The 27,961-nt window shown below is 52.3% G+C and overlaps 2 protein-coding genes across 2 annotated transcripts in view; one reads left to right on the forward strand and one right to left on the reverse strand.

Moving 5' to 3' along the window:
- LOC139604076 (uncharacterized) overlaps window positions 1–27,961 on the reverse strand; it is a 1,261,625-nt gene that overhangs the window by 363,156 nt on the left and 870,508 nt on the right.
- Window positions 23,251–24,183, forward strand: LOC139604041 (olfactory receptor 14C36-like). The gene has a single exon (XM_071455029.1). It carries the CDS (start codon window positions 23,251–23,253, stop codon window positions 24,181–24,183), a length of 933 nt encoding a protein of 310 aa, XP_071311130.1.

Genomic DNA, 27,961 nt, shown 5'->3' on the forward strand with positions numbered 1-27,961 from the left:
TGAACCTTCCAACCAAAGGTTATATTTGTATCCACTCATCAATGAATCATTATTTGCAATATGATCTCTGTATGTGTTCATTGGTGAAATATGGATTTACATTCCTGTATTTAGAAAGCAGGCCAGATCCCATCTGGCTTTGTTTGAGGCTGTGGGATCAAAGTCACCTCCCTTGGTTCCTCCTTGAGCCCTGGCCAGGCTTTGGGAGAAGCCAATCAGGAGAATGAAACCAGATGTTCCCACACCAGCAGTGGTGTCAGCTTGTTTGTTTAACAGTGTAAAAGCTGGGCCCTCTCACAGTGAGGTTGGAGCCTCATTGTCTGCAAAGGTGGGTGCACCTGCAGGAATTCCCAGTGTCCAGGAGTGGCTCTCCAGTCCTTGGCTGTGAAAGGGTTAAAAGCACTGTGCCCGGGCATACTTGGGCAAGAATAAGAGACACTGCACCCAATATGGAAGCTTGCAAAAATTCAGCCACAATCTCAAGACACAGGATGAAAGTTGGCAAGAAACAGGGAACAAAACTGGCAGAAATGAAGGGCCGAGCCTGCTAAAACCAGTGAGGAAATTGCTGAAACAGCCAACAAGAGACTGTGCATGCCTGGAGGAGAAAGGTGCAAAGGGCACGGCGATGAAGACGTCCAGCCTTCATCAGGAGACCCCCAAGGAAGACGCGGAGCCTTCCTCAGTGCCAGCACCAGTGCGCGCTGCGCCTGCGCCGGGCGTATGCTAATGATGGTAATGAGTGCTGAGAGATCGTTTGCATAACCACACCTTTTCTAAGGAAAACCATGAATGTGCATAGAGTGTAACCATCCATTGTAATCTCTGTGTGCTGTGTGCTGTCAGGAGGAGATATCCCTGCACACCCGGCGCTGAATAAAGCAAATCCCCCTCCCTGGGCTTTGTCTGGGAAGAGTCTCTGGGCCCCGTTTGGGGCCATCCACGTCCATGGGGTTCTGTCAAGTCCCAGTGGAACCTTGGTGCCACGTTGTTCCCCAGCCTCACAGTGCTCTCCTGCTGCTATGAGGTCCCTCCCTCTGTGACACCCTGCAGCCCTGGCTCCATCAGGGTCTCTGGGGTTCCTTGGTGCACGCCTTTCTCCCATCTGAGCCTTGCTTCCATGGGTTCCATGGACTGACAGTTGCCCTCTGCATTCCATGGGCTCAGCTAGATCACAGCAGAGTCTGGCTTTCATCAGGTTCTGATACCTGTTCTGCCAGCTGACAGGGCTGATTTAAAGAGCACAGAAACCAATGGGAAGAATGGTCTTATTTTACTGTGAGTGTTAAGGCAACACAGAAGTAAAATTATACATTCAATAAAACTACATGCTTGGCTTTAGCAACAAGCAAAAAGAAGCAAGGTAATGCACCTAATCATTATTATAGGAGAGAAAGGATAGAGACTGAGAAAGACACATCCCCAATTGCCTAAACACTTTACCATCACGCAGAGTCTGCAGTCACTGGGGAGCTCCATTTCACAGCGAGGACCTGGAGAACTCTTGCAAGCACTTGGGAAAATCCCACGTGGTGCATCCACCCGTAGGTGAGGTCTCCAAATTTGCTCCAAAAGTGGGTCCAGGTTTTTAGACCTAAATCAGCAAGTCAAAGGAACTGGATTGTATTTTTAGCCCATGAACTCCTGGGTCTCCTGGCACTTTTGCTGACCAGGAGGACCCAGGGCTTGGCCAGAGCCCAGTCCCTGGCTTGGAGGGTTTCCCCTAAAATATCCTACAAGCCTCTATTCATGTCAGTTGGGAAAATTTCTTAGAGTGACACATTTCTTGCAGGTAACTACACAAGATTATGTGAAAGTCTCCAAAGCAGCTGGCTTGGTGTTAAACACCTGCAGAAGCACCTTGGTCATCTATTTTTAGCTAACTAAAACTGATGGTGTTAGTCACATAATGCCCAGGGTTTGTCCTGTAAGCCAGCTCTGGCTGAGGGCTGCCCCTCAGGCCTGAGCACATCAGCAGCTGAAGTGACCACGACTGGGAATGGCAAAAACACCCCCTGGGACTGGCCCAGAGGCCCTGGGACTCCCTGGCATGGATCACCTCAGGAGACAGGATTTCAGGGAGCCCAAAGGACTTTTGGAAGAGCTGCTGTGGGCACAGAGGGAATGGCACAGCTGGATCCCTTGCCTGGGCTCCCAGAGGACCCTTCTGCTGTGGGGCTGCTGAGAGTGGAGGAGCAGCAGGTACCCATGGCCACCCCAAAGCAGGGCCCCGTTGGCAACACGGCCCCGACCGGGGCTGCGGGACCCCATCCCTGGGATGAGTCAGGAGCTGCAGAGCTGGGAGTGCTCAGGCAGAGCCGCTGAGCCTTCAGCAGCCCCACACGGCCAGAGTGTGAGCCCAGTGGGGAGTGGGCACTGACGGGGACTGTGGGGCCTGAACCAAGGCCCAGCCCCACTGAGAGCGGCTGTGCCGGACACGCTGCAGCTCCAGGAGCAGCTGGAGCCCCAGGCAGCCAAGGGGAGCCATCATGGATGTTCCTTTCTTCCCCTCAGAAAGGACACTGGGAAGCTGGGGAAGTGTCAATGAAAGGAGCAGGGATGGTGGGAGCTGTGGAACAGCACTGACACGAGAAACCCAAACTCTCCTGAGAAAGGAGGGCAGAAATCCCCGGTGTCCAGCATCCTGCCAGAGAAACCCATTCCCAGAATTACCAACATAAAGCCATCCTCCAATTCTCTGGATTGTGCTGCTCCTGACCCACCAACACCTTCCCCCCAGAGTGAAGCTCTGAAGTGGGATTGATGGAGGAAAGCTGAGCCCTGAGCCAGGCCAGGGTCAGTGCCTGGAGCATCCCCTGGCGCTGTTTGACAGCGGCTCTGCAGGAGCTGGAGATGCAAACAGGACAAACCTGAGCATCTCCCAGCATCAGATACCTCAGAGCTCACACAGCAACACGGCCATGGCTCTCCCAAACTGGATTTAGGAATGGCACACCTACTGCAGCCATTGGATCCAGATCAGCCCAGATCCCTTTGGGACTGTTATAAATGAGAAACTTGACTAGGCCAATATTCAAGCAGCAATCAATTTATTAATTAATATGGTAAAGCATGAGCAATACAGCGCTGGGTACACTGGGGGAAGTTTTCCCTCCAACTGCACACCGATAGTTGAAGGCTTCAGGTACTTATAGGGGTACTCATCAGCTTTCTCAGCAGTTTCTATTCCCAATTCTTACTCATCAGCAGTTTCTATTCCCAATTTTTATGTCACAATTCTATACACTATTGTGATTTAGTTTTAGTTTTTAGTTTTTCTCAGGATGTATCCCAGAAAGGAGTATCCCCAGATAGTGGTGGTTTGGTTTCCGAAAGAAGGAAGAAGTCTCCCAGCTGGTGAGGTCCAGCTCTCCAGATGTGGGTCCGTCTTTTGATTGCAAGGACTATAAATCTCATAACAGTGATGTCCAGCTTCCCTCGGTCGAAACTATTAATCCTTGAGTTGATGTTCATCTTCCTTTCTCAAGCTGCTTTTCACTGTTTTGTTAAGGCGTGAGATAAGCATGTTTCCATTTATATATTCTAAAGCTATAGTTTCAAAGATCCTTACTACAAGCAATGCTCTAAAATTATACTTCAAAAGGTTATTATTGCAAAGCTCTTTAAGGCTCAACTACAAACAGAAAGTTCCTGTCAAAAAGCAACATCCTTAAAGCTTTAATTCAAATGCTCCTAAATCAACTTAAGACTTATAAAGGTTAATTATGAACAAAGGATAGTTCAAAGGCTTCTTCTATGCTTTACTTTCCTCAGTAATTATTAGAATCCGTCTTTATAACCATCCTGTGATCGGTTTCCACACATATTACAATCACAAATACACGCGTTGCCTGTATGTACCTGACACCAAACACAGCTTTGTATTTCACAGGGGGGCACAGGGATGGCTCCTGTGAGAAGCTGCTGGAAGCTTCCACCGTGTCTGGCACAGCCAATTCCTGGTGGCTTCAAAGATGGACCTGCTGCTGGCAAAGGCTGGGCCAGTTACAAATGGTGGTAATGCCTCTGTGATAACAGATTGAAAAAGAAACCAAAATAGAGATTGTGGCGCAGTTTTAACTCCAGTCAGAGGAGAGCAAAGGGAGAACATGTGAGAAGAACAACTGTGCAGACATCAAGGTCAGTGCAGAAGGAGGGGCAGGAGATGCTCCAGGCACTGGAGACCCAGGCACCCTGTAGGAGAGCCATGGAGAGAGGGGCCCTGCTCCCAGGCTGGAGCAGCCTGTCCCTGGAGGAATGCACCCCTGGAAGGGTGACCCATGCTGCAGCAGTTTGGGAAGGACTGTTGTCCCTGGCGTGGACTCACACTGCAGCAGTTTGCAGAGGGCTATTGCCCCTGAAATGGACTCACATGGGAGAAGCTCCTGCAGAACTGCCTCCCTTGGGAGGGACCCACGGTGCAGCAGGGGAACCACTCCTCTCCCTGAGCAGGGGCAGAAGCCATGGGTGATGAACTGACCATAACCCCCATTCCCTGTCTCCCTGCACTGCTGGCGTAGGAGGTAGGGCTGGAAGGAGGGAGGTGAGGATTTTATTTCCCCTTTTCCTGCTCTGACTTTGTTAGTAATAAATGAATTAATTTCACATCTCTAAGCTAAGCCTGTTTTTCCCAGGACATATTTGATGAGTGATCTGGCCCAGTCCTTATCTCAACCCATGAACCCTTTATTAAATTTTCTTGGTCCAGCTGCAGAGGGAAGTGAGTGAGCAGCCCTCATGGATGCCTGGCATTTGGCCTGGGTCAACCCACGACACCTTGGTACCACAGGGTCACAATGGACCCTGGGTTCTATGGGGTCTCATTGGTTCCATGAGGCCCTGCAGGGCCACTTAATTCAACAAGGCCTCAAAGTTTCACAGTGGTCGCCAGGATTAAACAAGGCCCTGCAATGTCAAAATGGACCTTTGGATCCATGGGGGCCCACAGTGTCACAATGGGCTCTTTTGGTTCCACAGCTTCCCTATGGCCCCTCGGTTCCATGTGTCCTGCACTGTTCCATGAATCCTTAGTTCCATGGGGTCCTGTAGGGTCACAATGGTCTCCTTGGTTTCATGGTGCCACAGCTGCCATAATTTCCATGGTATCACAACTGCCCTTGGATCCCAAGAGGCCCCATCGTGTGACAATGGCCCCTTGCTTCCATGGCGCCCTGCAGTGTCACAATGGTGCCCATGATTCCATCAGGCCCTGCAGTGTCACCATGGACAGTTGGTTCAATGACACTCCACAATGTCACCACGGCCCCTTGGTTCCACAGAGCCCCACGGTGTCACTGTGGTCCCTTTGGTTCCAGGGCTCAGAAGTGCCAGAATGACCCTTTGGTTCCATCAGGCCTTGAAGGTTCAAAATGGTCTCCATGGTTTCATGAGTACCCCCTGTGTCACAAGAGACTCTTGGGTCCCTGAAGTTCTCAGTGTCACAATGGGCCCTTGGTTCCATGAGGTTTGGTAGAGTCCTTGGTTCCATGAAGCCCTGCTGTGTCACAATGCCCATGGTTCCATGAGTTTCCATGGTGTCACCACGGTCTCCGAGGATCCCCAGTATCACCATGGTCTCCTTGGTACCATCCAGGCCTTGTAACAAGAGGTACTGAGCCATTTTGTGCCTTAGATGAAAGGCTGCAGAACTCATGGTTGTCAGACTCTGTCACTGATAAGAAACAAAAACCACCTGAATCTGAACGCAAAATATCATCTCAAGTACCTTCAATCCAGGCCTCGACAGAGGTAGAAAATACAAACTGAGATTTCACATTAAATCAAAAACAGGGACCGTACTTTGAATGCAGGCAAAATGCATTCAAGTGCATTCCAATGCACTTGATATGATGGGGAGGTGATGATCCCTTATTCCAAGAGTGAACTTAAAAAGGGCTGACTATTGAAGGAACCACAGAGAAGCACAATATAAGAAAAGCAGGTGGCATAGGTAATTCTGGGATAGGCAGACCAGAAAGCAAGAGCAGATGAGCCAGTGTAGTCGCCACCAAGGAGATCACGTTCACATGCTGTGGGCACAGCCCCATCAGGCCGTGTCACCATCCCCTGGCACAAGGGGGGTCACGATGGTTCATTTTACTGATCTCAGAGTGCAAAGACACACAGCAGGGGACCTTCAGTATTAACCAAAACAAATGCACCTTTCATTGAGTGCCCACAGCAGATGCAACACAAGGATTAGAAAGCAGATAAAGGATAGAGAGACAGAGAAAAGGAGGGGGGGAATAGCTGCCATGAGAGAGATGAAATCCTCGTGGTCTGGCCAATAGATCTGTCTTGTCACATCGGGGAGAGTCTCAAAGTCTTTGGTTAACTCAGGGCTCTTTTATAATCTACCGCTGGGAGGGGAGCAGGACAGCACATGGAGGGAACAGTGGAGAATAAATGCATTGAGAACAGGTACAGACAGCCCAGTTCTGAACAGCACAAACCGGTGCCAGCAGTGAGCGGGGCCCGTTGTTTCAGGACTGGTTCCTATGGGAAACATCAGCTTCCCATGGCAGACATCCCGCTCCAGTCAGGCCAGCACCCCTGGGTTAGAATTTGAAGGGTCTCAGTCTCAGTCCTTGGGGAGGGCTTCATGCTCTGTCCTTGACAGCGGTTGTGAGGCAGATGAGGGATCTTTGGACCGTCTTTCACAGACTGACATCCCAAAACATAAAAATAATCATGCATTTCCTCTTAAAAATAACATTTACTGAATTAATAAAATTATAATTATTTTTCTTATTTATAAAAGAATTATTCTATATTTGTATTACCAAATTTGAATGTTTATATTAAAAATCCATACCTTTTTAGCAAGCAAAAAATTTATTGGTCATTGGTTCTAAGGAACACAATTCCCTTCATTGATTTATTGACCAGTGTGGCTGTTGACTTCTCCTTCTTTATGCTAATTAGTCCTATTTTAAATCATTTTGTCATCTTTTTTATCATTTTCACAGACAGGATAAAAGGGGCCACTTTGGGGTCCAGGGAGAACTTTCTGGGGCACATTTGGGGCAGGTCTGGGTCTGGGGAGGGAAATCAGAGAAAACTTGAGGGTCTGGAGGACACTTAGGGGAGCCGGGTGGGCACTTGGAGGGGCACTCAGGGATTGCGAGGGACAGTTCGGGGTCTGGGGCAGCACTTGGGGGTCCAGGGGGGCCCTTGAAGGTCAGGGAGGGGAATTTGGGGCACTTCGGTGTCCGGGGCAGCACTTGGGGGCCTCTGATTGGGCTCTCTGGGGCGCGGGGGGTGATGGGAGCTGTAGGCAGGGGTCTAATACAGTTTAACGGGGCCGGGGAGCATCACGGGAGTTCAAAGCGCAGCTGCAATGGCTCTCGGTGGAAGCGCGGGGCAAGACGGGAGATAAAGTCCCGGCTGGAACAGGTCTGGACGTGCGCCGCCGAGCATGATGGGAGCCGTAGTCCCGGAAGTGGCTCGAACACTTTGTTTAGGGGTCCGGGAAGGCACTTGGGGGACACTTTTGCGTCCGAACCGTGACTTGAGATCCTCATGGTAAGGTAAACGGTTCGAGAGAAATTGCGGGGATCTCGGAGAGCTCTACCCAGGCTCTTTAGGGTGCGGGGTACAGCAGGAGCTTTCGGCGCGGGACTGTTCTGAGGGGCTCTGGGGCCGCGGGGGATGAGAGGAGATGAATTCCCAGAAGTGGCTGTACCGGCCATCTGTGGGGTTGGGAGCACTCAGGGGGGTCTGGGGATGCTTCTGGGGGGTCCCCAGTGGGCGCTGAGGGGAAACTGAGGGATCCTGGACGGTCTGAGGGACACTTAAGGGACAGAGGGGCGGCGGATCCCGGGGTTCTGTGGAGCGCGGGGCATGACGGGCGTTGTAGTCCCGGCTCCAATGGGGCTCAATCGGCCCGCGGGGCATGACGGGAGTGTAGGCAAAAAGGAAAGATGGCGCCCAGCCGAGGACCGCCTTCGAGGCCCCTTTCCAGGCGCGGATTGGCTGTGGGTGCTGATGGGCGGAAGCCTCGGCAAATGGGATGTGGTGGAGGCGGGAACAGCCCATTCAACCTCTCCAGTCCCTCCCAATATAGCGCAGTCCCTCCCAAGTACAGCCCAGTTCATCCCCAGTACTACTCCAGTACAACCCCAGTGCCCCTCCAATCCCTCCCAGGACAGCCCAGTAAAACCCCAGTTCCTTCAGTACAGCCAAGTCCCTCCCAATACACCTGAGTGTACATTCCCAGTCCCTTCCAGTTCCCATTCAATGTCATCCACAGGATGCCCCAGTGTTTCCCAGTCCTCCCCCAATGTTCCCAGTGTCCCCAGTAATTCCCAGTCCTCCCCAGTGTCACTCCCAGGATGTCCCAGTGTCTCCCACAGCGCTCCCAGTGTTCCCCAGTATGTCCCAGTCCTCCCCAGTGTTTCCAAGGACAGTTTAATTTCTCTCGGTCCCTGTGGCAGCCAAACCCAGCAGTGGGGTCAGTGCAGTGCCCATGGGCACAGCCCCTTGCAGTGGCCCAGTGCAGCTTGGGCTGATGATCCACCCTCACAGCCGGCCCAGGGCAGCTCTGCAGTGGCTTTGGTGGCACCTGGGGCTGGCACACACCTGAGCAGTGTGTCTGTTTGCAGTGGGGAAACTCAGGAGTTTGAGATTGCTGCAAAAAGCACAAAAAGGGAAAACCCCTCTTAGGCTGGGTGCAGCCAGCTCTCCAAGCACTGCAGCTCCCAGGGCAGTGAGGACAGACAGGATGGGGCTGGGCAATGTGGAGCAAGGTTGTCCACACTGGGTCAGAGCTCCAGGCACAGCTTCTGTGAGCAGGCCAGAGCTGCTGAGGAGAGACCCTGGGTCAGTATCAATCACAGAATGCTGCAATCACCTCTGCTCTAAAGAGAAATTTAATAAAAGACACCCTTTAAAATAGGAATGTGTATTTCTTACAAGTTCTTTGAAATCTTTTTCCATAACTGGACTAGGAAATCTTTAATGACCCTCTCAGGGCTTTGGTGTTGTTTACATCAGACTCAGTCCTTTAGAGTGTCTTGAAAAAACTTCTCAAGAACTCAAATTTAAATTTAGACTCCAAATTTTCTTGAAGTTTTAATGGGTCCCAGAGAGGGACTTGACTGGGAAAATGTCCCCAGGTTCCACTCCGAGCAGAACACGGGAGGCAGTGATGGCAGCTGGGCACAAGCAAGGCAAAGGTGTCTCTGGTGCTGAGAAAACCTGGGTGTGTTTCAGGAATGCAAAGGACCAAGGCCTGAGCCCCAGCCCCTGGCCAGGCAGATCCTGTCCCTCCCTCATTGCTCAGGGCCGACAGCCTGCAGGGACAGAGGCGCAGGGCAGGGACACCGTAGCACAGCCTGGGCTGCACAGGGCACAGGGATGGGCAGCAGCTGCAAGGCCCTGCCAGAGCCAACTTGGGCAGCACTTTGGCCATGGCTGCTGGCCCTGGGCCTGAGGCCACGAGGGGACAAGTGACCCTTGCAGGCCTGGGGCCTCATTGCCTCCTTGTCCCTGCTCAGCAGCCTGGCAGGGGCTGCCCCATGCTCCTGCCCTTGGCATTGCCCATCCCCACATGCCAGTGCCCATCCCGGGAAGAGCCCTGAGCAATGAGGGAGGGACAGGATCTGCCTGGCCAGGGGCTGGGGCTCAGGCCTTGGCCCTTTGCATTCCTGGAACACATCCAGGTTTGCTCAGCACCAGAGATGTTAGCATTCACAAACACATAATTACATCAGCGATTATATGCGGTGCTTTTTACTGAAGAGCTCTGGGAATCGGGGTAGTTTCCACCCAAATCTGATTCCGACCATACACTCGAGGTGAACGTGTTTTATACTCTATCATTACATAACTTTCATGTTAATTATTAAACTTATATTGTTCTATTGTATACACAGATTTCAGCTAAACATAGCCCCCTTTAAATTTCCAACATAGTTTCTCAAGATTCTTCTTATGGTTATATAATAATTATATTTAATTACTAAACAATCACCACATCTAACAATTATATCTTTTACATACTGCTTACGCAGGTGCAGTGATCTGAGAAAACAAAAAGCCCAATATTTTCAAAGAGTATTTTTAACATTTTCCAGGGCTCCACCATCAGAGACACCTTTGCCTTGCTTGTCCCCACCGGTCATCACTGCCTTCCGTGTTCTGCTCTACCTGGAACCTGGGGACATTTTCCCAGTCAAGTCCCTCAGTGGGATCCATTAAAACTTCAAGAAAATTTGGAGTTTGAAACTGACTTGGAGTTTTTGACAATTTTTTTTAAGACACTCTCAGGGACTGAGTCTGATGTAAACAACACCAAAGCCCTGAGAGGGTCATTAAAGTTTTCCTAGTCCAGTTATGGAAAAAGATTTCAAAGAACTTGTAAGAAATACACATTCCTATTTTAAAGGGTGTCTTTTATTAAATTTCTCTTTAGAGCAGAGGTGATTGCAGCATTCTGTGATTGATATTGACCCAGGGTCTCTCCTCAGCAGCTCTGGCCTGCTCACAGAAGCTGTGCCTGGAGCTCTGACCCAGCGTGGACAACCTTGCTCCACATTGCCCAGCCCCATCCTGTCTGTCCTCACTGCCCTGGGAGCTGCAGTGCTTGGAGAGCTGGCTGCACCCAGCCGAAGAGGGGTTTTCCCTTTTTGTGCTTTTTGCAGCAATCTCAAACTCCTGAGTTTCCCCACTGCAAACAGACACACTGCTTAGGTGTGTGCCAGCCCCAGGTGCCACCAAAGCCACTGCAGAGCTGCTGTGAGGGTGGATCATCAGCCCAAGCTGCACTGGGCCACTGCAAGGGGCTGTGCCCATGGGCACTGCACTGACCCCACTGCTGGGTTTGGCTGCCACGGCCACCGTGAGAAATTAAACTGTCCTTGGAAACACTGGGGAGGACTGGGACATACTGGGGAACACTGGGAGCGCTGTGGGAGACACTGGGACATCCTGGGAGTGACACTGGGGAGGACTGGGACATACTGGGGACACTGGGGACATAGGGGGGAAGACTGGGAGACACTGGGGCATCCTGTGGATGACATTGGGTGGGAACTGGAAGGGACTGGGAATGTACACTCAGGTGTATTGGGAGGGACTGGAGAGGAACTGGGGTTTTACTGGGCTGTCCTGGGAGGGATTGGAGGGGCACTGGGGTTGTAATGGGGTAGTACTGGGGTAATACTGGGGATGAACTGGGCTGTACTTGCGATCAACTGCGCTATACTGGGAGGGACTGGAGAGGTTGAATGGGCTGTTCCCGCCTCCACCGCATCCCATTTGCCGAGGCTTCCGCCCATCACCACCCGCAGCCAATCAGTGCCTGGAATGGGGCCTCGAAGGCGGTCCTCGGCTGGGCGCCATCTTTCCTTTTTGCCTACACTCCCGTCATGCCCCGCGGGCCGATTGAGCCCCATTGGAGCCGGGACTACAACGCCCGTCATGCCCCGCGCTCCACAGAACCCCGGGATCCGCCGCCCCTTTGTCCCTTAAGTGTCCCTCAGACCGTCCAGGATCCCTCAGTTTCCCCTCAGCGCCCACTGGGGACCCCCCAGAAGCATCCCCAGACCCCCTGAGTGCTCCCAACCCCACAGATGGCCGGTACAGCCACTTCTGGGAATTCATCTCCTCTCATCCCCCGCGGCCCCAGAGCCCCTCAGAACAGTCCCGCGCCGAAAGCTCCTGCTGTACCCCGCACCCTAAAGAGCCTGGGTAGAGCTCTCCGAGATCCCCGCAATTTCTCTCGAACCGTTTACCTTACCATGAGGATCTCACGTCGCGGCTCGGACGCAAAAGTGTCCCCCAAGTGCCTTCCCAGACCCCTAAACAAAGTGTTCGAGCCACTTCCGGGACTACGGCTCCCGTCATGCCCCGCGCCCCACCGAGAGCTACTGCAGCTGCGCTTGGAACTCCCGTGATGCTCCCCGGCCCCGTTAAACTGTATCAGCCCTGCGCCTACAACTCCCATCACCCCCTGCGCCCCAGAGAGCCCCGTTAGAGCGCCCCAAGTGCTGCCCCGTACACCGCAGGGCCCCAAATTCCCCTCCCTGACCTTCAAGGGCCCCCCTGGACCCCCAAGTGCTGCCCGAGCCCCCGAACTGTCCCTCGGAATCCCTGAGTGCCCCTCCAAGTGCCCACCCGGCTCCCCTAAGTGTCCTCCAGACCCTCAAGTTTTCTCTGATTTCCCTCCCCAGACCCAGACCTGCCCCAAATGTGCCCTAGAAATGTCTCCCTGGACCCCAAAGTGGCCCCATTTTTCCTGTCTGTGAAAATGATAAAAAAGATGACAAAATGATTTAAAATAGGACTAATTAGCATAAAGAAGGAGAAATCAACATTGATTTATTGACACTGGTCAATAAATCAATGAAGGGAATTGTGTTCCTTAGAACCAATGACCAATAAATTTTTTGCTTGCTAAAAAGGTATGGATTTTTAATATAAACATTCAAATTTGGTAATACAAATATAGAATAATTCTTTTATAAATAAGAAAAATAATTATAATTTTATTAATTCAGTAAATGTTATTTTTAAGAGGAAATGCATGATTATTTTTATGTTTTGGGATGTCAGTCTGTGAAAGACGGTCCAAAGATCCCTCATCTGCCTCACAACCGCTGTCAAGGACGGAGCTTGAAGCCCTCCCCAAGGACTGAGACTGAGACCCTTCAAATTCTAACCCAGGGGTGCTGGCCTGACTGGAGCGGGATGTCTGCCATGGGAAGCTGATGTTTCCCATAGGAACCAGTCCTGAAACAACGGGCCCCACTCACTGCTGGCACCGGTTTGTGCTGTTCAGAACTGGGCTGTCTGTACCTGTTCTCAATGCATTTATTCTCCACTGTTCCCTCCATGTGCTGTCCTGCTCCCCTCCCAGCGGTAGATTATAAAAGAGCCCTGAGTTAACCAAAGACTTTGAGACTCTCCCCGATGTGACAAGACAGATCTATTGGCCGGACCACGAGGATTTCATCTCTCTCATGGCAGCTATTCCCCCCCTCCTTTTCTCTGTCTCTCTGTCCTTTATCTGCTTTCTAATCCTTGTGTTGCATCTGCTGTGGGCACTCAATGAAAGGTGCATTTGTTTTGGTTAATACTGAAGGTCCCTTGCTGTGTGTCTTTGTGCTCTGAGATCAGTAAAATGAACCATTGTGACCCCCCTTGTGCCAGGGGATGGTGACACGGCCTGATGGGGCTGTGCCCACAGCATGTGAGCGTGATCTCCTTGGTGGCGACTACACTGGCTCATCTGCTCTTGCTTTCTGGTCTGCCTATCCCAGAATTACCTATGCCACCTGCTTTTCTTATATTGTGGTTCTCTGTAGTTCCTTCAATAGTCAGCCCTTCTTAGGTTCACTCTTGGAATAGGGGATCATCACCTCCCCATCATATCAAGTGCATTGGAATGCATTCAATGCATTTTGCCTGGATTCAAAATATGGTCCCTGCTTTTGATTTACTGTGAAATCTCAGTTTGTATTTTCTACCTCTGTCGAGGCCTGGATTGAAGGTACTTGAGATGATATTTTGCGTTCAGATTCAGGTTGTTTTTGTTTCTTATCAATGACAGAGCCTGACAACCATGAGTTCTGCAGCCTTTCATCTAAGGCACAAAATGGCTCAGTACCTCTTGTTACAAGGCCTGGATGGTACCAAGGAGACCATGGTGATACTGGGGATCCTCGGAGACCGTGGTGACACCATGGAAACTCATGGAACCATGGCCATTGTGACACAGCAGGGCTTCATGGAACCAAGGAGTCAATTGGGACTCTACCAAACCTCATGGAACCAAGGGCCCATTGTGACACTGAGAACTTCAGGGACCCAAGAGTCTCTTGTGACACAGGGGGTACTCATGAAACCATGGAGACCATTTTGAACCTTCAAGGCCTGATGGAACCAAAGGGTCATTCTGGCACTTCTGAGCCCTGGAACCAAAGGGACCACAGTGACACCATGGGGCTCTGTGGAACCAAGGGGCTGTGGTGACATTGTGGAGTGTCATTGAACCAACTGTCCATGGTGACACTGCAGGGCCTGATGGAATCATGGGCACCATTGTGACACTGCAGGGTGCCATGGAAGCAAGGGGCCATTGTCACACGATGGGGCCTCTTGGGATCCAAGGGCAGTTGTGGTACCATGGAAATTATGGCAACTGTGGCACCATGAAACCAAGGAGACCATTGTGACCCTACAGGACCCCATGGAACTAAGGATTCATGGAACAGTGCAGGACACATGGAACCGAGGGGCCATAGTGAAGCTGTGGAACCAAAAGAGCCCATTGTGACACTGTGGGCCCCCATGGATCCAAAGGTCCATATTGACATTGCAGGGGCTCATGGAATTAGATGAGATTTATAGTCCTTGCAATTAAAATGTGGACCCACATCTGGAGAGCCGGACCCCACCATGTGGGAGACTTCTTCCTTCTTTCAGAAACCGAACCACCACCATCTGGGGATACTCCTTTCTGGGAAACATCCTGAGAAAAACTAAATCACAATAGTGTATAGAATTGTGAGGTAAAAATTGGGAATAGAAACTGCTGAGAAAGCTGATGAGTACCCCTATAAATACCCGTAAGCCTCAACTATGGGTGTGCAGTTGGAGGGAAAACCTCCCCGACGGTACCCAGCACTGTATTGCTCATGCTTTAACATATTAATTAATAAATTGATTGTTGCTTGAATATTGGGCTAGTCAAGCTTCTCATTTATAACACAGTGCTCAGTGGATGCTCAAGGGGTCTCTGTACCTCATGCCCTGGGAATGCTTGGGAGGGGCTGGGGGGGTTGTCCCTGTCCTTGTCAACCCAGGCCATTCCCCAGGGTTGTCCCTGTCCCCATCACCCCCAGGCCATTCCCCAGGGGTGTCCCTGTCCCTGTCACCCCAGGCCATTCCCCAAGGGTGTCCCTGTCCCTGTCACCCCAGGCCATTCCCCAGGGGTCTCCATCATTCTCATCCCAGGGAATGCCTGGGGGGTCTCCCTCCCTCTCTCCCCTGTGCCAGGGGGTGCTCGGGGCAGTCTCTGTCCCTCTCAGCCCAGGGGATGCTCGGGGCTCTCTGTCCCCTCGCCCTGGGGGATGCTCGGGGGGTCTCCATCCCTCTGGCCTCAGGCAATGCCTGTGCAGGGCTGGGCACCAGGGGCTCTGTGTCCCTCTCACCGCTGAGGCTGCTCGGGGCTGGGGGGGCTCTGCCACCTTCTCACCCCTGGGGAGGCCGGGGGGGTCTCTGTCCCTCTCAGCCCTGCTGGGACCCCACCCAAACATCATCGGGGTCACAGGGACAGAGACACCCCCAAAGCCCCAGAAGGGCTGAACCTGGGATTTGGTTTGGGGCTGAGGATTTAGGAAGGGGCTGGAATTGGGGCTGGGCTTGGAGTTGGGGCTGAGATTTGGATTAGAGCTGGGATTGGGGTTAAGGCTAGACATGGGATTGGCTTTAGGGCTGGGGTTGGGATTGGGTCTGGGGCTAGATGAGTCTGGGACTAGGATGTGATTTAATACAGAACTGTGAGTGTGTCTAAACGTGGAGTGAGATAGAGACCAGGATCAGGGTCAGGTTTGGGACTGAGCTCACCCAGAGCAGGACAGGGGGGATGTCACTGCAGGATGTCCCTGGCATTGTCCCAGCCCTCCTCAGGCACCTCCAAACATGGGGGGCAGCTGGGTGCCCCAAGATCCAGGTGCTCCCACGCTGCCCCTCAATACCAGGTGAGCCTTCCCTGAGGGCAGCCCTGACTGTGACCCTTGGGGCTCTGGGATCAGCCCTCACATCCCTGTGGGAGCAGCTGCAGACAGGATGAGAGATTTCCCCCCCTCTTCCCTGTGGGTGGGTGAAGCCCGGCTGCCCTTTTCTTCTGGTGCCTCCTCCTCTCCTCAGCTGAGGATGTCAAACTTCCCAGGAGCAGGAAAATCCCCATTCCCTGTTTGCCTGTGGCTGCAGCCTGGAATATCCACCCAGAATTAAGGACTTTCTGACAGCCCTGCTGAATGACAACGGCAAAAGGTTTGTGAGAAGGGGAAAAAATTGTATTTTGATAGGAAATAAAAGGGGCAAAATGTTTTCTTTCTCTCATATTCCTTTTCAGTCAGTTCTGGTCTGTTTTCAGAGTGCCACCTTCTCAGCTGATTGTGTTTGTGTCCTCCTTTCTCTCCTGCCTCTCTTTGCCTGCTCTGTTTCTCTCTCAGTGTCTCCCTTGAACCAGGGCATCTCCCATCACAGACCCTGCCCTGATTTAATTCCCAGTCCATGAGCTACAACAACCATGGGTGAAGTTATGAAGGCTGGCAGTGAAATGTCACTGTAAGATCTTGCTCCACTTGGCTTTTGGCTCCTTCTTGAGAACTTTTCCTTCCAGGGCAGGAACATCTTTTCCTGGCTGGGAACTGGAATTCCAGCCCCTGGCAGTGTGTGCCATGGATCCCAGAGGGGCATTCCCGAGGCTGCCAGGGTGCTGCTCCTGCTGTGCCTCCCAAGGAGCTGTGCAGGGCCAGGGCACAAGGTCCAGCAGCTCTGTTGGTGCTGCAGTGCCACAAGGGCCCCTGGTTCCTTGAGTTTCCCTACTGCCAACAGCGGTTCCTTGGTTCCCGTGATGCCCTGCTGCTGTGTCACCATGGATATTTGGTGCCATGAAGTTCTCCAGTGTTACAATGGCCTCCTTGGATGGGCAGTGTCACCACGGACCATTGGCTCCATGCAGCCCCGCTGGGTCACCATGGACTCCTTGGTTCCATGAGGCTCTGGTGGTGTCTCCATGGTCTCCTTGGATCCACAGTGTCACAATGGACCACTGGATCCACGTGGCCCTGCTGTGTCACCATGGCCCCTTGGTTCCATGGCACCCCAGGGTCACAATTGACTCCTTGCTTCCACGTCGCCCCCTCAGTGTCAAAATGGCCCCTTTGTTCCATGGGGAACACAAAAGTTTTGTAGAAACTTTGGAAAATCCTGCTTGATGCACCTGGGAACATCTGTTGGCATTCAAGAGAGAAGTTAAAGGTGAGGATGGCACCAGCAGCTTCCATCTGCAACAGAGATCCAGGGAAAGGACAGGGACAGAGGATTCAGCTGCAAGACTCAGAGAATTCTGCTCCCAGAGATCATTTCTTCTCACACTGTCCCTTGTAGAAAGGTGACAGCATTCCAGGCAGCCTGGACAGAGCAGGTGGTTCCTGAGTGGGGTTTGTTGTTCAGGAAACCCACTAAAGGTTTTCATTTGTTCTGATTTGAAAGCAAACCCAGAGAGAGACTCCAAGTCAGAAATACAATTTATTAGGAAAAGAAAAAAAAATCAAAAATCATGCAATAATACAAAAGAATAAACACTGATAAAGTCAGAATATAACCTGTCACTCTGTTGGTCAGGGTGTTGCTAGCAGTCCAGTTGGAATGGTGGCTGCAGTCCTCCTGGAGTGGCAGGTATGGTTCTGTAGGAGCAGTGATCCTGTAGAAGGGTGTAGCCTTCTTCTGAAGATCCAGTGGAAAAGGCAGCTGTTCCTCTGGGAAATCCAGTGGAAAGACAGCTTTTTCTGTCCCAAACCTCAGATTATATCCAGATGGGGATGCTTAGCTCCTCCCCCCTGGGCGGAGCACCTCACAGTGGGCTGATATCATTATGTGAGTCATGGGGTGGGTCCATTAAACAGAAATGGCTCCTGGAGGGAGTTATCTCTGAGTCATGGGGAAAGGCATTGATGGGCCCTTTAACAGGAGATAAGGAAAAAACAATGCCCCTCCTGGTTTCAGCAGCTCTTGAGGATGGGAATAGAATACATCTTTATATTGTAACCTAGGACATCCATCACCGATGGAAGGGTGGGACGGAATAACTTCATACTGGGTGTCATTTTGTGCTCTGCTGGGAGTTCCCCGAGGGCTGGTAGTGCTGTTGGCTTCAGGAACAGTTTGGGCAATGGCTGTGGGACTGAGGGCTGGGTGAAAAACCAGAAGGGTTGTTATTCTTGTATTTACAGTCTTTTTCTACATGTCCAGTTTTCTCGCAGTTATAACAGTTTCCACTGCCTCTATTACATTCTGTATCGTGAAGAAGCATGTTTGCTGCAACCAGCATTTCCATTGCACCCTGGCCGGTGGCCTTGGCTAGGCTGGAGTCACGGTCTGAGACTGCTTGGCAAATGCAAGTGTCAACCATCTGAGCAATGGATGGCTCAGGGTCAAGGGGGAGGGTGTGCAGAACCTTTCTGCAGTCAATACTGGCATTACAGAAAGCTAAATTGCTAATAAAATAATCCCAGACCTTTTGATCATCTACCTGTTTTTCCAGTGCTTTCATAAGGTGCTTTACAAACTTGATATAGCTCTTGTCCAGGCATTGGCGAATGTCAGTGAAGTCAGTGTGGAATGTAGAAGCGTCAGGTGTTTGGAGGAGGGTGGACCATGCAGCACCTTTGAGATCTTCCAGTATTGACTGGGGGAGGACTTCAGCCTGATATTGCAGTCTAGTATAGTCCCTTCCCCAGTAATGTGGTCCATTGTGAGGTGCCACCGCCTTTCTTCCTTAACATAACCTTTTGGTAACTCATTAACTTCATTTATCCAAACTCCTTTCCACAAAATAAATTTGTCAGGTGACAATATAATTTTCATACACTGTTTTAAATTGCATGATACTATTGTGTGGGCAGTAAATGTTGCATCCAGCAAATTGTTAAATTAGGGAAAACCCCTTCCATAACCCTTTGCAGCCTTTACTAAATCCTTCATTTCCCTGTGGGGAATAGATTCCCATTCAGGTTTTGGCCCCTGTTTATACTGCACAGGTGCCACCTGACTCTTGGATACCACCTCCCAGTCCCCCTCCTTTGCAGCTTTTCTTCACATCCTCTGCCAAGAATCCTCGGGCTCATCCTCACTCTTGGATAAGCTATGGCTCTCTTCCTCTGCAGAGGAAGCGGGTCTGCTGGGAGGGGCACAGGGCTTTAGGCCAACTGGCAACACCCGGTGTTGAAGGCCTTTGGTAGCAAAAATGGCTTCCTTCCAGTTGGCCCCGTGTCCAGTTCCAGGGGCGGAACTCAACATCAAGGTGGGACCCATCACAGGGGAGGTACCCGGAGCAAAGGCGGGAAATGGGGATGAAGGTGGGAGGGAATCTCAAATGGCAGTCTCTCTTACAGGATCATGGCCATCTTGTGATTTATAGGAAGGGGGATTAGGACCAGGGGATGTGAGAATGTGGGCAAGGGAATATCTCAGGGCATCATGGCCACTACCACCCTGAGGAGAGGACAGAAAAGGAGGGGAGATGGCAGGTGGCAGATGGCTCATCTGTGCCAAAGGGCAGGCTCCATCTCCCATCCTGTTCTCAGGGAACATGGGTTTGGGAATGTGGGGGACAGGTTGAATAAACCAGGACAAAGGATTGGAACCATGAACTCAATAAATGATCCTATAAATTGAATGAAAGAACAGATAAAATTTCCCAACTTTTAAAACGCCTTGTTTTTGTAAAATATAAAGCTTTTTCCCCAACAGCATCCCAAAACAATAACTGATAGATAGAATCAACAGAGATATCAGGAAGCTCCTCAAATAACCAGTGAACAATACCTTTTAAACTCCCCTCAGAAAATGAACTCCCCTCTAAATTTAAAACTCTTCAAAACTTAAAAACATCCTTTTCAGCTTGGGACTGAGTATTTCCTATAGCTGCCCCCAATGGAAGAGGGAATGCCCACCCACAGGAACAGAAAATCAAAAGCCTGAGTCCTGGCAGCTCTCTGCCACTCAGTCACTCACTCTCAGTCTCACAGGCACAATCTTCAGCCAAAGTGGGGCTTGTGGGGCTGTCAGTGAAGTTGGTCCCACGGATGTTGAGGGGATTGCCGACTTCCACTTCAGTGAGATTCAATAAAGCTTGAGTCTCATTTCAGTGTTGTGGCTGACCCAAAGAGGTACAGCTTCCAGTGAGATCTGGCTGGCATGATCACCACTGGAGACCCTCACAGGGACCTCAATGAATCTGGTCCCTGTTGGGGCGCCATGTGTAGCATCACGGCTCTACTGAGGCCCTCGGAGTGTCCAGCACTCATGAGCCCAAAGCTCACTGCTACCTTAGAAAGCTGCCAGAATTGGCAGGGTAGGTCTTCATATGATCTCCTGCAAACTGGGTTTATTGGTACAGGAACAGGGTCCAGGGATGAAGACAGGGTGTAGGCTGAGGGCACAGGGTCTTATATGGGGTAGTGAGGGTGGAGCTGAGGGTCAGGGTCCAATGGATATGGGGGAAAATGGTGCAGAGGAGGGGTCAGAGGTCAGGTCAGCCAATAGGAAAACAAGGGTGGAGGAATGCAGCAAACTGGGGCCAATGGAGGGACAGAGAGAGAAGAGAACATTCTAGGGACTAACCAAACATGGGCAATAGGAGTTGAACTAGAGTAATTAGGCCAATGGGCCAATGGGGTAACATAACGTGACATAAATCAGCATGTGTCTGCAAAGATCCATGGGAGAAGAAAGCATCTCACCCTAACCTGAAAGCCTGTTCCTCTTATCTGGAACCAGTCCCCCATGGCTGGGGGATTGAGACCCTGATGGTGGGCCTCTGGGCCTCCACACACCCTCACAGCTGGCCCAGGGCAGGTCTGGAGTGCTCTTGGGGGCAGCTTGGGCTTGGCACACATTTGAGGAGGGTGTCTGTTTTCAACAGGGAGCTTAGGAGTTTTAGATTGCTAAAATAAAAGAAGAAAAATCCCTCTTTGCCTGAGTGCAGCCAGTTCTCCAAGCTAAGCTGACCCCAGGTGAGGGAGGAGAGACAGGATGGGGTTTGGAAATGTGGAGCAAGGCTCTCCACATTGGGTCAGACCTCAAGACACAGCTTCTCAGAGCAGGCCAGACCTCCTTAGGAAAGTCCCTGGGTCAATATCAGTCACAGAATGCTGCTATCACTTCTTCTCTATAGAGAACCATACAGCCTTAAGAAAGGAATGTGGATTTATTAGAAGCTATTTGAAATATTTCTCTGTAATAATAGAAAAAGAATTTCCTAGTGAACTGCAATACAGTAGAGGAAAATCAAAGCAGAACCATGGTTTGTCAGGACTTGCTTGATCCTAATGAGCCCCGTGGTGCATTTGGAGCTGAGCCCTGGAACCTCAGGGCCTGAGAGGAGATGGCACAAACCTATCCAGGAGTCAAATACAGACAAAAACCCCAAAGTGTCTTGAGGCATGAATAGGTCCCTCTGAAGTCCATCCCCAACACAGGATGTTCATGGACTCCTTGGAGGAAGAGAGAATTGGAGGCTAGGATGGCACAAAAACCTCTCAGAGACTCAGGGTAGAAAGGAAATTCCAAAGTACCTCAAGAACCTTGAGTATCTCAAGGCATTACTGAGCAGCACTGAGTGTCAGTACAAAGCTCTCCAGGGACTCATTAAAGCCGATAATTGGGGCCATGATTGCACAAACCTCTCACAGAGTCTGGATCAAAGGGGAAACACCAAGTACCTTCAAATAACTGAAGTACCTTGAAGTATTAATGATCCCCACTGAGTGTTGTTACTGACAAAGCCTCTCCAGGGATTAATTACAGCAGATAATTGGAGGCCATGATTGCACAAACCTCTCAGAGACTCCAAGGCAAAAGCCAAAGCCAAAGTCCTTTGAAAAACCTGCAGTCCCTGCAGGGAGCATGAAGGAGCCCCCAGGGCCATTGCTGAGCAAGGCTCCCCAGGGACTCCTTGCAGCAGATCCTTGAGGCCACTGGGATGTGGGCTAGGGGGGGATGCTGAGGGCAGCACAAGGGGCTGACAGTGCCCAGCCTGGCTGGGGCTGTGCCAGGAGGCCCCAGGGCCTCAGCACCAGGTGTCTCCTCCCAGCCCTTGCTGGCACAGACCCTGCTGTGCCCCAGGGCACCAAGACTTGGCTTCTCTTTGTCCCCACCTGTCATCACTGCCTGCAGTTCTCTGCTCTGCCTGGAGCCTGGGGACACTTGCTCAGTCGTGTCCCTCTCTGGGACCCATTAAAAGTCCAAGAAAGTTTGGAGTTGGATTCTGCCTGGAGTTCTGTAGAGATTTCTTCAGCTCCCTCTCAGGGACTGATGTTCAGGGCCTGAGCACAAAGGCCCAGAGGCTGATTAAAGTCCTTGTGCTGTGTCTGTGCTGCTGAGCTGGGCTGGGCTCCTGGCCCAGAGGCAGCTCCTGCTCACTAAGAAGAGCTTCAAAAGCACATTTCTCTGGATGAGCAGCTCTTGTGCCAGCCCAGCAGGGCTGGGGCACCTCCTGCAGCCAGCCCGGGCACAGCCCAGAGGCACAGAGAGCTTCAATCAGTCAGGGCTGGGAAGGGGCTGAGAAGTGCCTGGGGCACAATCCCTGCCAGCCCTTGGCACAGGAACCTCTGGCTGCAGGACAATGCAGCTGCAGCTCCTGGAGCCATCTCCTCAAGCTGGAACATGCCAATGCCTGCAGAGCCTGTGAGTACATTCTCTGCTTGTCTCTTGTGCAGAGCAGCCAGGGGTGCCCAGGGCTGTCCTGCAGAGCAGGGTCCTGCAGCCCAGGGCGCTGTGCTGGGGCAGGGACTCTGCTGCCTGCCAGGGACAGCTCTCAGCCAGCCCTGGCAGCTGCTCCCAGCACTGGGGGACAAGATCTGGGTGGCAGGAGACAGCTGGTGAGGCTTGGAAGTGTTCTCCTTGTGTGGGGAGGATGGTGCATTGTTCAGGACTGCTCCTAGCATGGCAGTGAACTGCAGAACATTTCCAAGTAGATTATACAGGGAGCACAGCAAGGGAGGAGCTGAATAAAAGGGAAAATCCTGCTTTTAAATCTTCTGCTCTGGGTTTCTGGGATGAGAATCTGCATGTATATTTCCATCTCTAAGTTCAGGTAGAATAAAATAAAGAAATTTTCCCTGAGATCTGCATAAACCAGGCAGTGACAGAAATCAGCACAGAGATCCCCACAGGCAGCATCAGTGTTGCTTTTCCAGCCTCCTCAGGGTTGCTCTGACGTTGCCATCAGAGCCTGCAGAGCCAGAGCTGCACCTGGGCAGTGCCAGAGCTGGGAGGGCTCTGCAGGGCAGAGCTGAGCCCCCAGGGCTGGGCTGGGCTCTGGCAGCACTGGCAGGGCCCAGCCCTTGGCACAGGGAAGCAGCTGCTGGCAGGGACAGCTCCAGGCAGCAGAGCCCTGGGCAGGCAGTGGGGGGAAAGTGCCCCCAGGCTGTGCTGGGATATTTCAAGTCCTCTCCACACCCAACTATTCCATGACTACTTTGTTTTACAGATCCCCATGTGCAGCCCCAGCAAATGTCCAACAGCAGCTCCATCAGGCACTTCCTCCTGCTGGCATTGGCAGACACGTGGCAGCTGCAGTTCCTGCACTTCTGCCTCTTGCTGGGCATCTCCCTGGCTGCCCTCCTGGGCAACGGCCTCATCATCAGCGCCATAGCCTGCGGCCACCACCTGCACACGCCCATGTTCTTCTTCCTGCTCAACCTGGCCCTCGCTGACCTGGGCTCCATCTGCACCACTGTCCCCAAAGCCATGCACAATTCCCTCTGGGACACCAGCAACATCTCCTACTTTGGATGTGCTGCACAGCTCTTTTTCTTTCTGTTCTTCATTGGAGCAGAGTTTTATCTCCTGACTGTGATGTGCCACGACCGCTACGTGTCCATCTGCAAACCCCTGCACTACGGGACCCTCCTGGGCAGCAGAGCTTGTGCCCACATGGCAGCAGCTGCCTGGGCCAGTGCCTTTCTCAATGCTCTGCTGCTCACAGCCAATACATTTTCCCTGCCCCTGTGCCATGGCAATGCCCTGGGGCAGTTCTTCTGTGAAATCCCACAGATCCTCAGGCTCTCCTGCTCCAAATCCTACCTCAGAGAACAGGGCCTTCTTGCTGTTAGTGCCTGTTTAGCACTTAGCTGTTTTGTGTTCATTGTTTTCTCCTATGTGCAGATCTTCAGGGCTGTGCTGAGGATCCCCTCTGAGCAGGGGCGGCATAAAGCCTTTTCCACCTGCCTCCCTCACCTGGCTGTAGTCTCCTTGTTCCTCAGCGCTGTTGTGTTTGCCCACTTGAACCCCCCTTCCATGTCCTCCCCATCCCTGGATCTGGCCCTGTCAGTTCTGTACTCGGTGGTGCCTCCAGCCCTGAACCCCCTCATCTACAGCCTGAGGAACCAGGAGCTCAAGGCTGCAGTGGGGAGATTGATGACTGGATGCTTTCAGAAACATTAAAATGCTGGCCAATTTCTGCAAAGCACTTGTAATAAAAGTCATCTTTTATCCTTCTTGTTGATTTAATTTTGGAGGTTCTTTTCCTTTGTTTTAGTATTTTCATATTGTCAACAAAGAAATGTCAACCTCTGTGCCATTTCTCATTTTGTTTCTCTCCACCTTCCCTGTGGCCACAGACTGTGTCAATGAGGGGTTGTGCTCTCAGTGGCTTTAAAGGAGCTAAAGCATCTTTCCCAGCATAGTTTTCTGCAGAGATGCCCTTTTGTTGCCTTCTCTGGAGCTGCAGCAGCAATGTCTGTGTGCAGAGCTGGGGCAGATCAGTGCTGGCCCAGCAGCTGTGCCCAGCAGCAGCAGCAGCAGCAGCACTTGGTGTTGCCAGTGCTGCTGCCGTGGCCCTGCCCCGCTGCCCTGGTGGCCCTGGTGTTGCTGCAGGGCCTGAGTGCTCTCGGGGCCGGGCACAGCCCTGGGGGTGGCAGTGCCGGGGCTGCAGCAGGGACAGGCCATGGGCACTGCTGGGGCAGCGCTGACGCCTCAGGCCAGGCCCTGGGGGCTCCAGGCTCCTTGCCCAGGCTCTCTGCAGAACACGGCCAGGCCAATGCTCAGCACAGAAACCCCCGTGAGCAGCCCCAGGCTGGCCGTGGGCAGGCTGGGGGCAAACAGCATGGCTGGGCCTCTGCAAGGGCCCTGGGGCAGACGGGAAGGAGCAGCAGAGCAGGGGCTGATCCATGCCCAGTGCGCTGCACAGCCCAGGGCAGCGTCCCAGAGCGTCCTCATGCAGCTGCCAACAACATCCCCCCTCTGCAGCCCTGGCCTCTCCCCCAGCTCACACAGGTGCCCCATCCTTGCAGGCACAGACACGGCAGCACTGCCTCAGCAGCCCCTGTTTGCACTGCACACAGCAGGGCCAGCACCCCCATGCTGTTGCTGTGGGGACATGAAGCTGAGGGAGCACAAATGCCATCAGCCCCTGGGGCCAGCAAGGCCTGCGGGACACCAGGGAAACCACTCAGCTTTGTCCTGGCCTCTGCACTCAGCCAGAAAGTTTGTTCCCATCAGCTGGGAGTTTCCTGTGCCACTGCAGACGCTGTTGCTCAGAGCCAGGGCTGCCTGGCAGCCACCCCCAAACTGCCCTCAGCATTTCCTTGGCTTCACCTTTGCTTTCTTTCCTCTTTCCTAATCCAAATTTCTTCATGTTGCCCAGCCCTGTTCCCTCCCCTGCAAACAGCCCATCCCTGTTTGCCCTTTCCTCTCTGGCCCCACTCCCCATTGCAGTTCCTGACTTGGCACCATGGGAACGTCCCTTGGGCAGCAGGATCATCCTACAAGTGCTGCAGGAATTGTCTGCAGGCTCCTGCAGTGCCTGCTGCTGCTCCCTTGCCAGAGGCACCCCAGGCCAGGGGGGCACATCTGGGCTGCTGTGTCTGCCTCTGGGGCTCCCTGTTCTGGGCAGTGAGGAGGAGCTGCAGAGGCTCTGCAGGACTGACAGGATGGGCTTTGGGGCTGCCAGGAGAAGCTGAGGGACCTGGGCTGCTGGAGCTGCTGAAGAGGAGGCCCAGGGCTCATCCTGCAACTGCTCCAAGGGTGGTTTCAGAGAATCCCAGAATCAGCAAGGTTGGAAAAGACCTTGGAGATCATCAAATCCAACCTGTACCCTGACACCGCCTTGTCTCCCCTGAGCCTCCTCTTCTCCAGGATAAAGAACCCCAGCTCCCTCAGCCACTCCTCCCAGGACTTGTGTTCCAGACCCTTCCCCAGCCTTGTTGCCTTTCTCTGGACACATTCCAGCCCCTCCATGGCCTTCCTTGATTGGGGGGCCCAGAACTGGACACAGCACTCGAGGTGCTGCCCAACCAGTGTCCAGCACAGGGGAAGAATCACTGCCCTGCTCCTGCTGGCCACACCATTCCTGATCCATAGGAATGCCAGGGGTTGGATGAGGGAAATGGTGGGGAGGGGGTGGGGAAAAATTCTGATTGATTGTCAGCCATCAAGGGTCTTGATTATCATATCTTTTCAAACTGCATTAAAAGCGTCTGAGGATCAATATCAATTGGACATTGCTGAGATCAATCTATAAACAGGAAAATAAAACTTAACAGAACAAAACTGTACTCTCTGCATTGTTTTAAACTATTGTATATTCACTTTGAGTACACTTCTGTCATCTGTCTAATTACCACATTAAGAACTGAAAACTTGAAATATTCCCCAGGGCCTTTTCTTCTTCAGGTATTCTGAACAAATGTTAATGAGCTCTTCTCAATGAATTCCTGAACTGAGGAGCTCAAGAAAGAAGAAATCTTTGGAGCAGTAAAATTCATCAGCAGCCTCCAAGTGGCTGAGGATCCCTCCCCATGAGAGCAGCAGTGAACAGAAATGGGCACAGCTTTGTGGCTGCCCCAGCTCTGGCATGGGCCCTGGACCTGGAGCAGGAGCAGCTCTTGAGGGCCCTAAGGCCGGGGCTCTGGTGCTGCCCTGGGCAGATGGGATGGCAGCAGGGGCTGCAGAGCTCTCAGCACCTCAGGCCGAGGGCAGCAGGGCAGCCAGGGAGCCTCCTTTGGCCTTGGCCAAGCACCTTCCCCCATGGCTGGGGCTGAGTCCTGTGGCAGCTGCAGCTGCTGCTGTGGCCTTGGCAGGGGCTGAGGCCGTGGGGCCAGTGGCCAGAGCAGCCTGGCCTGAGCAGAGCTGTGGGGCCAGAGCTGGCTGGGCTGGGCTGGGCTCAGAGAGGCCCTTGGTGCTGCCCAGAACTCAGGGCAGCTGGCAGAGCTTGCAGGGAGCTGGGCTGGGCTCCGAGAGCCTGGCCCAGAAACCATCAGTGTCCATCTCAGCCTGGCTGAGCGTGCAGGGCCCAAGAAGAGCAGCCCAGGGTCCGCAAGTTCTCTGTGTGGGAGCTGAGCTTGTGGCCCCTGAGCCCTCTCATGTGCTGGGGCTGCACCTCCAGCTCCAGAGGAGATGTGACAGATGGGAGCAGAGACAAATAATTTCTGCTGGATTGTTTATTGTGTTTGCTTATACAGGTGACCTGCATCCATATACGGAGGGTGTGTTTTGTGTCAGATAACACTGGTAAAGTGGGAAGAATGATATTTTTTAGCTGAAAGTAATCTTTCATGCATAATACACAATAGGAAAAAAAGGACACATATGATCAGAATAGCATCTGGGTTTTTAAGTGCATGAGACTCATTGATGTTCCAGCAGTCAAACCTGTTCAAATATTTTCCTTAGAGCTTCCTTGAGATGAGAGGTGACCACCAGAGGCCAAGGCCAGCCAGAGCTCTCTCTCCTGGCAGCTTTTATCTGGGAGAACCCTTGCATGTAGGCAATTTTTCTGAGTGAGTATCAGTTTTAGCCATGGGCTCCTGGAAAGACGGACAGCTCTTTTCCATGGGAAGGAAAGCACAGAGCCCCAATTCTCCAGGGGTGATGAGAGGCAGCCCTCAACATTCCAAGATCAGCTGGGCCTGTCAAGTGGCCCCTGGGAGGCCAAGCAAGCCAGACTTGTTCCGTATTCCTTTGGTTTCATGGCACTCTGCAGTGTCACAATGTTCTCCTTGCTTCTGAAGTGTCACAATGGCCCCCTGCTTCCAAGAGGCCCTGCAGGGTCACAGTGGCCCTTTGGTTCCCTGGGGCCCCACAGTGTCACAAGGGTCTCCATGATTCCATTGGGGCCTTGCAATGCCAAAATGCTCTCCATGGATCCACGGTGCCCCGCAGGATCACAACGGCCCTTTGGCTCCACAAGGCCCAGAAATGCAGCAATGGCCTCTTGGTTCCA

Source organism: Agelaius tricolor, unplaced genomic scaffold (assembly GCF_023055355.1).
Source record: "Agelaius tricolor isolate 1412-34295 unplaced genomic scaffold, bAgeTri1.0.p SCAF_43, whole genome shotgun sequence".
Lineage (NCBI taxonomy): Eukaryota > Metazoa > Chordata > Aves > Passeriformes > Icteridae > Agelaius > Agelaius tricolor.